Source organism: Urocampus carinirostris, chromosome 8, assembly GCF_059441175.1.
Source record: "Urocampus carinirostris isolate Australia breed hairy pipefish chromosome 8, RoL_Ucar_1.0, whole genome shotgun sequence".
Taxonomy (NCBI): Eukaryota; Metazoa; Chordata; class Actinopteri; order Syngnathiformes; family Syngnathidae; genus Urocampus; species Urocampus carinirostris.
In genome coordinates, this window is record NC_142356.1 from 17953133 (window position 1) to 17966877 (window position 13745).

General features: G+C 39.8%; 1 protein-coding gene across 3 annotated transcripts in view; it reads right to left on the minus strand.

Annotated features, from left to right (window-relative positions):
• The window catches only part of cntln (centlein, centrosomal protein), a 278092-nt gene that overhangs the window by 167468 nt on the left and 96879 nt on the right, over positions 1–13745 (minus strand). For all 3 annotated transcript variants that reach the window (XR_015851108.1, XM_088341835.1, XM_088341834.1), the window contains 3 exons: positions 10256–10382; positions 9019–9156; positions 5098–5283 (listed from right to left, as the gene is read on the minus strand). Coding sequence is in view for 2 of the 3 variants with exons in the window: in XM_088341835.1 (XP_088197961.1) it covers positions 5098–5283; positions 9019–9156; positions 10256–10382 (451 nt within the window). In the remaining variant the exon portion in view is untranslated. The remainder of the gene's footprint in view (positions 1–5097; positions 5284–9018; positions 9157–10255; positions 10383–13745) is intronic.

A 13745-nucleotide genomic window follows, 5' to 3' on the forward strand; every position in this document is an offset into this window, starting at 1 on the left:
AAGAGGGCGGATCCTTCTTATCATTTACAGGCTGGCATAGGCTAAAGCAGCAAAACAAAGCCTGCAATTGGCCGAAAAAGATGTGTCAATCATCAGTTGAATCGATCACTATTGGGTAAAGTTATTCGGAGGTAAAGGGGGCGGATCCTTTTTATCATTTACAGGCTGGCATAGGCTAAAGCGGCAAAACAAAACCTGCAATTGGCCGGAAAAGATGAATGTGAATAGCAAGTTGGGTTAACGGCGTAGAGAAAACAGTATTTTACTATTCTGTACTGTATATGTAAATATTTTACTCTCCTGGATTTACTACACTCACGGATATAAGAGGTTGTATGATGAGGGGGGTGAGGGTCAAACAGAGTTGCCGGATACAACCGGAATGTTTGATGTTTGATCTTACATTACATATAGTCCAGTATTTTTCCGAATTGCTCAGTCCAAAATTGAATGGATTTGGGAGTTCAGTCCATAAACATGCCCGATTAAAGTCGCCGTCGACGATAAAGCTCCGTTGGGGTGTGCAAGCTGCTGTTTATTGATAGCAGCGGGCAGGAAATTTAGCGCTATGCTAACGTTAGCATCCGGTGAAACGGTTAGCGATGGAAAGTAAACAGCAAACACAAAGACCACAGTTAACTCTCCCGGTACATAGAAGGGTCTGCACGATACCGCTAGAGACTCCATATCGAGTGAGCAGTGTGTGTCAATGGTTCGGCTGTTATTGTAGCGCGTAGTCTCCAACCCCTGTTTTTACCGGAGTCTTCGTCTCGTTCGAGCCGGTGATGTAAAGCGGCGTCAGGAAAGCCAAGACTCCGTGATGACAAAAAATACTCCAATTCCGGACGTTGTTGGTGGCGATCCGCAGCTCAAATTCAAATTCACTCATTGTGCATGCAAAGTAAAGTTGCGAGCGAAAAAGAAAATAGAATCTAAGGAATGGTTGGCAATTCTTGAATCCCAAGACTTTAACCTTCCGAATGATATTTGGAACGATGCATTTGAGTGACATCGTACGGACACCGCATCCGCACGTGTCTACGACACGTATTTGCTTCTTTGCAAGCTTTGGGAATGTTAAGGGGTTATTAAGTTTGACTGAACTATCTGACTGTTTTGTCGACGTTCCCATTGTAGCGCCTTATAATCCGCTGCGTCTTATGTATGTCAAATATAGGACCAAAAACTATTTTTTCGGGGTGCGCCCTATAACCCGGTGCACCTTATAGTGCGGAAAATACGGTAATGTTCTAACCGTTACCAGCCCCCAGACATTTCTCAATGTTTTTCTTCCCTTGAGACCAAATGTACATTTTCTTTGTACCCACCCAGATTGTCATTGGACAGTGGTTGTGTTTATAAGTCAAGCCCTCTGGCCCTAAATTCACAAATCCTGCAAAACATCACATATTTTCTTTACTTATTTTTCAAATCAATACTGTTTTTCTTAACTGAAGTTTTTTCTAACCCTAGACAAGAACTAAATAATACACACTGTCTTTAATTAAGCCAATTGTACTTTTCTACTCTATAAAAAAAGGACAATAGTATGAAACTTGTTGTGCACTTGGCCACTAGCAGGCCGGCGACTTTTTAGCAGTTTTGACAGCCTGAGGCGAATGCCGGGCCAAAAGGGCCGGTAATAGTAATAAAAAAAAAATAAAAAAAAAATCCAGGCTCACAAAGACAACACATACACAAGCGCAAAAGCCCTCCAGTCGTGATCAATACACGACAAGAGTAAATCTCCTCCGGACGTTGGGCAGCCCAATCAAAGGGCCTGCAGTTCTTATAGGGGGATCACAAGAGCCAGGGGTGGACAAACAATGATGTGAATCCTCAACACAACAACAACAGCGCCGCCGCTGCCGCTACCGCCCCACCCTGCCCGAGGTTATGGGAAAATGGAGGCATCCAAAGTATATCAATACATCTTTGCTTCGGTGAATTTAATCAATGCATCTTTTGTTTGGAGGAGGTTCGAGCAACACATCTTGTGCACGTATGTTTTTGAGCAAAGGTGGGTAGAGTAGCCAAATATTTTACTCAAGAATAAGTAATGGGACTTCAGAATAATATGACTCAAGTAATAATTAGTCATTCAAATAATTACTGGAGTAAAAGTAAAAAAAAGTACTAGGGAAAAAATACTTAAGTACTGAGTTACTGTAAGAACATGTGATGTATTGTTTATCTTTTTTTTTTAATAAAACATTCATTCAGATTATCAATTCATCAAAGTCCATCCAATCAACAATAATATACAAGTCTGTGTAAATGAGAGTCTGTGTACACAGACAATTTGTTTGGGTGAACCATCTGTGGATTAAAAAAAATAAAATATATATGTGTGGGGCTACAGCTTTTTACACTGCACATACTGTGCAGTAAAAAAAAGTTCCTAACCTTGCTTATAAGAGCCAGTTGTTTGGGTCACTGGTCAAATAAAAGAAACAAGATCTCTGATGAAATAAATGCGCCTGAGCAGAGTCAGACACATACGTATCTGGAGGGTATTTAAGCAACAGGTTCAATGAAGCCTAATGTAGCGGAGTAAGAGGACAGTTTCTTCCTCACAAATCTACTCAAGTAAAAGTAAAAAGTGTAGTGATTTAAAAATATTCCAAGAAGTACAAAATGTCCCAAAACTTACTCAAGTAAGTGTAACTGACTAAATGTAACTTGTTACTAAGCAATTTTGGTTTTTAACATATGTTATGTGTCATGTTATAACCAACTGGAAGCTTTAAAAAAACAACAACAAAAAACACATGTTCAGACTGCCACACAGACCACCAGTCAGTAACAAAAAATTACTTTCATAGTCATGAATTCCTTTTGTTCACCATAGAACTGCTTCACTTTAAACTGCACGTACCACAGCTGAACATCCCACTTCTAACAACTTTTGAAGTGGTAAATCCAGATGTTTGCATTTCGGTTACGAGCAAACATTACTGTAACTTGTAAAGCCACAATTGTTTGAAATATCATGGAAAAGTGATGTAGTGAAAGCTTGAGAAACTGCAATCTCAGCAGGTCAGTAAATTAAGAATGGACTGATGTAGGTACATTATTTTTCAAATGGATGCAGGGTTCATTTTTCAATATTGCGACAGACTATAAAAAAGAAGGAACCTCAAAGGACTCACCGTTTGTCCCACAAGACACCCCTTTACTCGGATTATTCGACGGCCATAAACTGATCTACATCCGTTTCCCCACACTCGTGATGGACAGAACCACACCCGCCTACCGATGCCGTCTCCACGCCAGTGTCCCCATGACCGCGACAGCTTCAAATAAGTGAACACCAGGCGTCTACAAGTGTGCTCCCGAAAAACAATGTTTCCGGTTCCAGGAAATGACCAGCCTCTACAAATTTATAACATACTGTTAGCGGGGTAACCATAAGATTGTTGATTTGTCTTTGCGTGTTGAGTCACGGTTTATGCTTGACAATTGGCATGTTTGATAAAATCTGCCCCCATTTGGCTTCTAGAGAAGTCACGAGGTATTTAAAATAAGGCGGCAAAGTTCCCCTCGCTCTGGCTTTGCTCGCTTGCCCATTGTCTCTATCTCTCTCGCTCGACCAGAAATACGCTCAAGTGTTGCTTAACTGAGAGCCCCAATTTGTCAGAATCACACAGTGTCCTTCTAGACGTACAGAAACGTCTTGTTTAAATGTTTAGTTTAATCCCGTAATTTGTAAAATCAAGCCACATGTGCGTGTTTGTGTTTACATTCTTTCTTCGGATAACTAATTTTTGTCACAATTAATGAACTGCGAAATTGATAACGTGACTTGATAATAATCAAAATAGAAATAATAATGTATATTTTGGGTTTTCCCTTTAGACGGAATTGAGAAGTTGAGACTGATGAGACTGATCCAACATACCCTTTTTACATTTGAGACTAATCTTGTGGTGGATGCAAGTCAAATGCTCATTCCAGCCGCTATGGGGGAGTGTTGAGTTTGTATAGCGTGGTAAGTTGGTTCTTGTGTAAAACTTCCTTCACTTAACCGTTAAAACAAACCAGTTATCACTTACATTTCCAAACATGATAATATCTTTGCTCATTGTTTGTGAATAAATGTGTTTTGTTTGGAAAATATAACTTTTAATCAGTTATAATAATTTTTAGGGTAGGTTACTAATGTAGGCTGAATGATAAAGCCTAATACTGAAAAACAAAGCTAAAAATTTGGAGTTGACAATTCTTTTACTGATACAGCCCGCCTGTGAACACAAAGTCTGGCTCTCAAGCCTAATTGAATTGGTTATCCCTGATCTAGACAAACTCATATTGCAGCTTCTCAATTAATGTGGTCAGGACCCCTTTTACTGACTAATGCAAAAGGCAAATATTTATCGATTATATCGTGATAACTGGAGTTTCACAAACCTCGGGTTCTACCAGTGTAATTTTTGGCTCATTATTCCACATAACTACAAGCAGGAGTACATTGAACCGTGATTTGACTGGGGTGTAGTATATTGGATGGGCACTTTTGGCATTGTATCCAACATTTTTCTTTTTACGAGAAAACCTTTGGGTCATACCAACAACATGAAGTTCTAAATAAAAGGTGGAATTTTTGTAAAAGTATTGTAAGCACTTGGGAAAGAAGGAAGGAGATAAAACATCCCCTTATCCATCCGAAAATCCGATGGGCGATGGCAAACCGCCACCAAACTCGCCGCATGATTTATGTATGTGCAGAAATAGACTCGGCTATCTCTGCCTGGCCTCTTCCCTTCTTTGACAGACAGGTGTCAGCAGAGCAGAGCTGCAGGACACTCTTTATCGCTTCTGCTTCTTTTTGCCAGCTACATAAACAGAGCACCTCATGATGGATCACATCTCCACACAAACAAGCATGCCAATTCCTTCTAACTACTCATTCATCTACCTGCGATGGCCTTTATCTCTTTATAGCCTTGAAAAACAGGCATAATGACATCAATCTTCCATTTTTTCCCTGTCCGTGAAAAGAATTTGCTGGCCCGGGATGGCGATTTAAGACTAGCGTGATGATTCAACGCGGCTACCCGCTGGCTTTTGATCAAGCGGGGCCTTTAAGCGGAGCACCTTGATGAAGGAGCGAAGCTGCTCCAGCTGGGAGGAGGCCTGGCCAAGCCGTCTCTGAAGCCCGTCCAACGCTTGGGAGCGCTGCTGGGTCAGCCGCTCCGTTTGCTCATTGGCGCTCTGCTCCAGAGAAGCAAAGGCCTGCTCGCTGGCTCCCACGCGAGCCTGCAGGGCTTGAATGCGTTGCTCCTGCACACAAACGCCGAGATGGTCAATGATGTGAAAAACAAGCTCATCTGTCAGTGTAAGAAATAGGACCGGAGTCGATCGTTCAGATGCCAGTCGTAAGAAAAAGTACAGTGTTACCTCTTCATACGAGCACCTTTACACATGACAATTTCGAGACACAAGTTGTTGTTTTTTTTACCGTATTCTCCGCACTATTAGGCGCACCTAAAAGTCTTAATTTTTTTCAAAAGCTGACCATGCACCTTATAATACAGAGCGCCTTATATATGGATCAATATTAAGTCGCAAAGTCTTGCAACTAATGCAAGCAGCCGCCGACTACATTTTCCCCAGAACGCGAAGTAGTCCGCGGTGTATGCTGGGATTTATATACCGGCGTTTCATTGGCTAACCAATGTGTCAATCATCGATCACTATTGGCTTAAGTTATTCGGAGGTAAATGGGGCGGATCTTTTTTATCATTTACAGGCTCGCATAGGCTAAAGGGACAAAACAAAGCCTGCAATTGGCAGAAAAAAATGAATGTGAATAGCATGTTGGGTAGAACTACGGCAAAGAGTAAACAGTATTTTACTATTTAGATTCAGATTCAGATCTACTTTATTGTCATTCTAGTACACGTGTATACAGAACGAAATGTCGATACATCTGACCCGCACAGTTTCCTTGAATGTACAGATATAATGTACAGATATAAGTAAAAGTTGTATTGTATTATGGCTACGTATAGTATTTTACCATAGTGCCGATAGTGCAAGAGGAGTATACTGTATTTGTAAATATTTTACTCTCCTGGATTTACTACACTCAGGGATATAAGAGGACCATGGTTGCACATTATTATTGAACACAACGACTTTGGTGAGCTACTCTGGCTATATATTTTCCCAGTATCTTGTTTCAGAGTGATATCGATGTTTCTGTGATGGGTCTTTTTTAAATTAAACTCAATTCCGGATCTATTGACAGTAACAAAGATGTTATATAATGAAATTGTGAATATGCTTGATTGCTATTAAGATTTTCGAGAAGGGTTGTTCAAACCTCACATTGTGTTTGCTGTTAAACGTCATATTGAAATATAATATTGTGAATGTGCTTAATTGCTGTTGAGATTGTCATGATTGTTTTCTGTTATTAGAGTCAATAAATTTGTTCAAACCAATAAAAAACTCAATTCCAAGTGTTTATTGTCATATGCACAGTAAAGTTGCGAGCGAAAAAGAAAATAGAAACTAAGGAATGGTTGGCATTTCTTGAATCCCAAGACTTTAAACTTCCGAATGATATTTGGAACGATGCATTTGAGTGGCATCGTACGGACACCGCATTCGCACGTGTCTATGACACGTATTTGCTTCTTTGCAAGCTTTCGGAATGTTAAGGGGTTAATAAGTTTGACTGAACTATCTGACTGTTTTGTCGACGTTCCCATTGTAGCGCCTTATAATCCGGTGCGCCTTATGTATGGAAGATATAGAACCAAAAACTATTTTTTGGGGGTGCGCCCTCTAACCCGGTGCGCCCTATAGTGCGGAAAATATGGTACATAAAATCTTGCCCACTTTAAGAAGGAAAATCCATTTCACGAGCAGTCCCAGAGGCCTCAACTAGAGACCTCTCACCGTCATCAGCTTGGTCCAGTTTGCGCATGCGCCTCCTACCATCAGGCACCAAAGGTTATACCTGCAGCGTACCTATATTACGCAGCAAGTTCGTTATGATCGCATCTCAGTAATCGCATCTTTAGCATCTCTTTTTTGTGGCGTAAGAGATGGGTTCCACAAAGACAGATAGTAAGGTGTATGAGAAAAAAGAATTGAAACAAAGCAGAAAATAATAGAAAAAGATAAGTGGAGTGTGTGTGTGAGACGGACCAAGACAATTGAAAAGCAAGTAGTGCTGATCACAAAGCTGGAGAAATTTTTTTATAGCAAAAAACAAACAAACAAAAAGAAACCGAAGAGGACCGACCAGAGAAGATGGCCTCTACAACAGAGATTACATTTCCATAACATTTTAAAAATGAGGCAAATCTCTTTGGATACGTTTAAATATATATATATATATATATATATATATATATATATATATATATATATATATATATATATATATATATATATATATATATACATAGTGTACTAATCTGTGAAGCCCTTAGAGACTTATTGTGATTAAGGGCTATACAAATAAAAATGACTTGACTTGACACATATATATATATATATATATATATATATATATGTAGAAAGTGATAGCGTTAAGAGTCTAGCTAAAAGGGGAAAACGGTGATGAATGAAACTAATACGGGCAAAAAAAAAAAAGAAAGTGCTGTAAATTTTTCACTCCTCCTGCAAGTTGCCCCTCCCCTCCAACTCCTGTACCTCCACAACACGCACTAAATTTTGTTCCAGCGACTCAAAATAAAATCCCATTTTATTTTGTTAAATTGTCTTATTTATCTTTTGACTGTAGTTTTTACGTTTGATTACTATTTGAAAGTGGTTTCAGTAACCAGGACGATGTGTTTTATAGCTATTTATCGTTTACTATGATGGTTTCGGGAGGTCGGGAACAGGCTAATTATTTTCCAATTAGTTAATATTAAGTAAATCCGCTTGATCCTGGCACGACTCGTATGAAGAGGTTCCACTGTATGTGAATGTTTTGGACTCACCTGGAACCCTGCACCCAAAGAGCCAACATTTTTAACATTCTTTCATTTGTTTTTTAACCCAACTTGATATCCTGCTACATCATTAATCATTTGTTGTGTGCCATCTGGCAAAGAACAAACTCTCCTGCATAAAGTCTTGATAAACTGAGTTAATTTTTGCCCTGATGATAGTAATCTGTCCAGGTTCAGAATTAGCAAAACATGATGCACCTTGATTTAAGGCAAGAATGAAGTTCAGATGGTGTTTTTTTTGTCTTCATATTATTAAATTCCTTCCAAAATAATCCAAATGGGTTTTGTCTGCCAACACATTAATTTGTGAGAAGCCCTGTAAAATAATTTTGTGGGACAGGAGTGACCTCCTCCCAAATACATTTGTTCTTCATTTATTAGTAAATTGAGAATTCCTTTAGGCTTTAGTCAACACATTCATACACTTAATAGAAAAAAACATTCACATTTTTTTTTTTACAAATTACGAGAGAGGTATTTTTTAAGACTTGGCTTCAACTTGTTATTACTTATTTTATTTTTAGTTTTTTTCAACTTGCCTAAAGACAACAAAATAAATAAAAATAAATAACAAAACCAGTTGGATATAAAACAATCCAATCTTGGTCACGACGTGCTGATTCTACTTTTGGGTTAATTTGACCACAAACAACCACACAAAATAAAAATAAATAAATAACAAAGCTCAAAATATTGTTGTTTTATAAATAGTACCTACCCAAAAGGGTAATTTTGTTCTACATAAAAACAACAAATTAGGTTAATGTGTTTTAGCCCCCAAAACATGGGTTCTTTAGTTGAATGAAGTTAAAAATTTTAGAGTGCAGATAAACTTAAAGGAAAAATCATGGGTAGGTAGTTCTTTTGAGCTGATTTAAAACAATTTTCTGAAAGATGACTCCACCATATTCACAATTCTGATCAATATTTGTATTAATGAAAAAAACTGTAATCAAGGCAGATGTCTGGGCCATTCCTGTGTAAACTGGGCCCCTGCTTTGTAAAAAGAAAAACAAAAATCATAATCTTTTGAGTGACTGACCTTTTTCTCCAGGTCATCTTTCAGTTTGGTGCAAGCAGCCTCGTGCTGGCTTTTCTCTGTGTTTGCAACGTCTAGTCTCCTTTTTAGTGATTCAACAAAGGCTTTTCTGTTGGAAGCTTCATCTGATAAACACTTGACCTGTGAGAACAGAAAGAGTGATAGTTTTGTAATGAAACAAATACTACCAAAACAGAAAATATTATGAAAACCATGAAACCCATACACAACAGGAAATTGTCAGCCTTAAAGTTACACTTTATGCACGGCTGTTCACTGATTACTTTAATGATATGACACCGCGTCACAACATACATCAGACCGGTCAGTTATAATCTGATAATCTTCGTGTCGCTTGATGATTCCTGCGAGCGCAACATACACGTACTTGACTGTACGGCATTTAACCTTATCGTTGCTGCGTTTGGCCAAAAATCAGCTGTGTGCTCACTGTGTAAACTGGGTTAGGAGGAGAAAACCACCATATTAAAATACACATTTCCTCAAAAGTTTAAACCCTTCACACATCTTACCTTTGAAGCAAAGGTGAGCATTTTAGTATAAAATAATCGCTATTTTGGTGGAGACGGTTCTCAAAAGGATGCGGCACACCTCTTTCACAAAAACAACACATCTCCTCAGCAAAGCACAAACAAGCGTTATGCAGAGGACTTGTGGTGCCTTTACAGACCAGACGTGCGGTTGGACATTTATGTTCCAGATATTTGACACTTTAGGACTTATTGGGAATTATGTTTTTTAAAATAAATTCACTTATTAAACAATTATTGTATTACTATACAGTGAGCATCACTAAGAAAACAAACTCACAGTGAAGATTCCCAAAAGATGTAAATACAAAAGTATACAGAGGGTTGTTTCCACAAGATGAAAAGGGCACTGGTAAAAACACCACATCGACTGTGAATGTAGAATAAGCATTTAAAAATTGCCTAAAGTTATAAAACGTTTAGACAACATATTCCCCTGAGTATAGAATTCTTTGTCTTCTTCCTTCATTGAACTGTTCAAAATAGTGGCCCCTCTACATAAGAACTACTCTAGTGACGCGATATTTGATAATAATGCCTGTCATACGGGAGAAAATCCAAGTTACAAGTGCCTCTCACTGCCAGTCACAGCTCGTCTCAGCACGTGCATTTGCCCCTAATACAGCCCTGATCCTTTTGCTCTTGTGTTTTTTTTTAACTTTTGTACGTGTTTTTTGTGTTTCTATTACCTTCTTTTCCAGTTCCTCCACCTGGCCACAGTATCTTTTCTCCATCTCCTGCAAAAACTTGATCCTTGTCTTCAGGTCCTCTACCAGTTGCCTCTTCATGGATGCATCTCGCTCGGCGTGGCTTGCTCTGCAAACATTAAGCATATATTATTATTTTAAACTAACAATGAAAACTTTAGAGCTGGGCGAAGTTTTTGCAAAGTGGAAGCTTTTAACTCGACATGCAAGCATGTGAAACGGCGTAATCTAGATTTTATTACATTCAAAATTGAATAAGTCACTCAACGGATGAAAACACATTTACAGGAGGGGTTCAGGAACTTTTTTGACTTTAAAGAGTGACTTTATTTCCCTGTCTCATTAAATGATTTGACAAAAGTTATGAAATAATAATAATGCCACAGCCTTTTTCCCATATCAACCAATATACCATTTTAAACCTGGTGAGAGGGGAGCGTTCTGTGTTGCATAGCAACACCCAGCCCTACCGCTCACCCAATCAAATTGTTATGTGTGCTTGGATAGCGTTGTGGGTAATTACAGTTTGTTGCATGGGTTTTATTCATAAGGTGTCTCAACAGTTAACTTACATTATCTAATGAGCTTCCCTATAAAGGATTCTTTAGCAATGTACAACCAAAACATGGTCTGCCGGTGTGACACCTTGACTGTAAACTCTAGGTAAAACTGTGCTCTTTAAGTAATGGACCGAAGTCTATAAATGATCAGAGTAGCTTTGGGAATGCATGCAGCATACCCATCAGTGAGCTCACCAGATTTGGAACATTACAAAGGAATTTGCACAATTAGCATTTTATCACCGAGCCATATGGACGCATAAAAAAAGCAATAGGTTTCCGACCCCTACCCTAAAGCAATGCTGGCAGGCACCGCGTCCCTGAGCAAAGCAGTGGCACGACAGCTTATTATGACAACTAAATATGCTCAAGCGTAGAGGTGTAACACTGAAGATGCGTCCCGACAGACACGTATTAAATCAGATGCGCTGTGGAGTAACAGTAAGTGTGACTGCCAGTCACAATCCCTTCCCCTTGTTGACAAACAGCATTTTGAATCAGCAGTGACAAGGATTGGCTGACAGTAATCAATGAATGTAAATGTTTAAATTATGATCACAAGTGCACCAGGCACATACAAGGAAGCCTCGGCAGGGGGTCTGAGTATGGATGACAGAAAATATTTAGATGCTGACAATAATCCCCTTCAGACGTGCATCCTGTTCTGCACCAGCTGTTTCATTCAGACTTAATGCATCTCATGTCACTTTTCATTTCCATGAATGGTGTTTAGTGACATGTTTGATTTTTCAACATCCTGTATACAAGGGGTTAGCTGCACATATGAACCAGAACAAGCAATGGCTTGAACCATCAACATAAATAGGAGCATGATTTACCATGAATTTCTTTTATTTTGGGGAATATTTTGTCTTTCTAACAGGATTAAACCATTAGAAAAGATAAAGTTTAAATCCATCTGACAGTGAAATGTTATAATATAATGATTTTCAATACACGTTGAACTTGCAAAGAGAGCAGAAAACTGTACAAAAAATCTTACAATGCCAAATACCAAATCTGTTCTAAAGGCAGATATGCCCCAAAGATGTAGAAGTCACAGACGGGCAACATTATTGGCCGCTAGTGACAGTGCATAATGATCAAAATAACGAACTGGTATCATATGCAATCTCCTTTGCAAGGTTCTGATAGAGAAAAAGAATACAATTCTCAGCTTGATTGACCGATTTTGGAGTAGCTCCTCTAATTTTGGCTGCACTAAGTCGGCCACTCTCAAAACAAACCAGTACACACTAATTTATGATCTGCATTCAAATAGGCATTGCATAGGTTTCCAAACTACTCAGTAGCATTCTACTTTAAATGGGCTCAAGGCATCAGCATGTGTTGAAATGTTTTACCATGGCTGGTGACAGTTAGGGGATTGAAAGCATACAGAATAAAGATAGTGATTCAGCTTGTGGGGAAAAGTGACTTGTTTACCCCCTTACACTAGCCCTGACTTGTGTTTTTCAACTAAACACACAATGCAACGCTTGAACAAATGCTTTGGTGTAAGTAAATGTCCCCGTCTCCCAGGGTGAATGAGCGCCCGAGGACATGCTGGCTATATGAATGTGAGCGCGCTTGTCCTATTGGAGTGGCATTAAATTAAATAAGAGTGGAGTCTGGCCCCAGGACTTTGGGGGGAGAAGAGGTAGAGCGGTGCTCACTGCTCCCCCCTATGGATTTGGCCATTAATGAGAAAACCCATATTGAACCTTTCTGATGACTGTCTGGTGTTGACTTAAAGATGAAGAGCGGCAATAAGGGCCCTGCTAGGCTCCGCCTGCCCCAACGCTAATGGCAATTAGACGGACAACATTTATTTTAGATGTTCCCTCCTTGCGCTGGCCAAAAAGAATAGAGGATGAAAAAGAATGAGGGATATATACGGCACTTCGTCTCCAGTGTGTGATCTGTATTTATGAGTGTTAGCAGACAGCAGAGCGGGGAAAACTGCAGCTCTGATCACTCACCGGGTTTGTACCCTTTGTTCTAGCGCTTGTTGCCGCAATATTGTTCATCAAAGATGCGCTCATTGTAATGATAACAGCGGCGAGAGCGCACGCACGTTTCGGGCTTCCGTGTTAAGAATGAAGCGGACACTTGATGTGGCTGATAGACAACAGCGCGAGGAGATGAAAGCGGCACCTTCATAAATAAAGCAGTGCCACAGTGCCGGATATTGACTGAGGACATGCCGGTGTACTTTGAAATTCTTGCTTTTTTGTGCTCCACTCTTCTTTAAGTCGAAGCAGCGCGGGTCCCCTTGCGAGTGCTGAGATGTATATTTCAGTGGCGTCTAGACATGGTCTTTCATTCCAAGAAGAGGGGTCCCTGCATAGAGGCAAGAGGAGCGGTGTGCTACAAATATGTTTGTACTGCTTGGGGTTTCCGGAGCGCGTGTCTGAAGCTGTCGCGGAGACCCTGGCGCAGGGGATGTTTTTGCTCTGTCTGTGCTGTGAACCGCCCAGCGCTTTGGTCACATACAAACACAACACACCCGCTGTGATTGCACACATGCCCTGGATGCATTATTTAGGGGCAGCGGGCACGCCACGCAGCATGCCTGACAAAGAGGAAGGAAGCGGTGGAGAGGACGCAAAGTCCTTTGTAGAGCCCGGAGAGATGAATTCTAAGAATGTTGCGCTGATGCAGAGGAGTTTCATCACACAGTTAGAAAATTGGTGAAAATTTCTTAGATTTTACAAAACAAATTTACTACTGTGTAACATTTCTGGGCTATTTCCTTTTCTTGGCTATCTGGAAACCTATCAACCTCAGCCATTTGCTCCCCTTATTAATGATTGCAAGTCCCCTTATCAAGTGATAATAAACCTTGCAAACACATCGTGGCACCTAATTACCCACAGCAAGAGAGACTATGTGGAATACCGTGACAATAT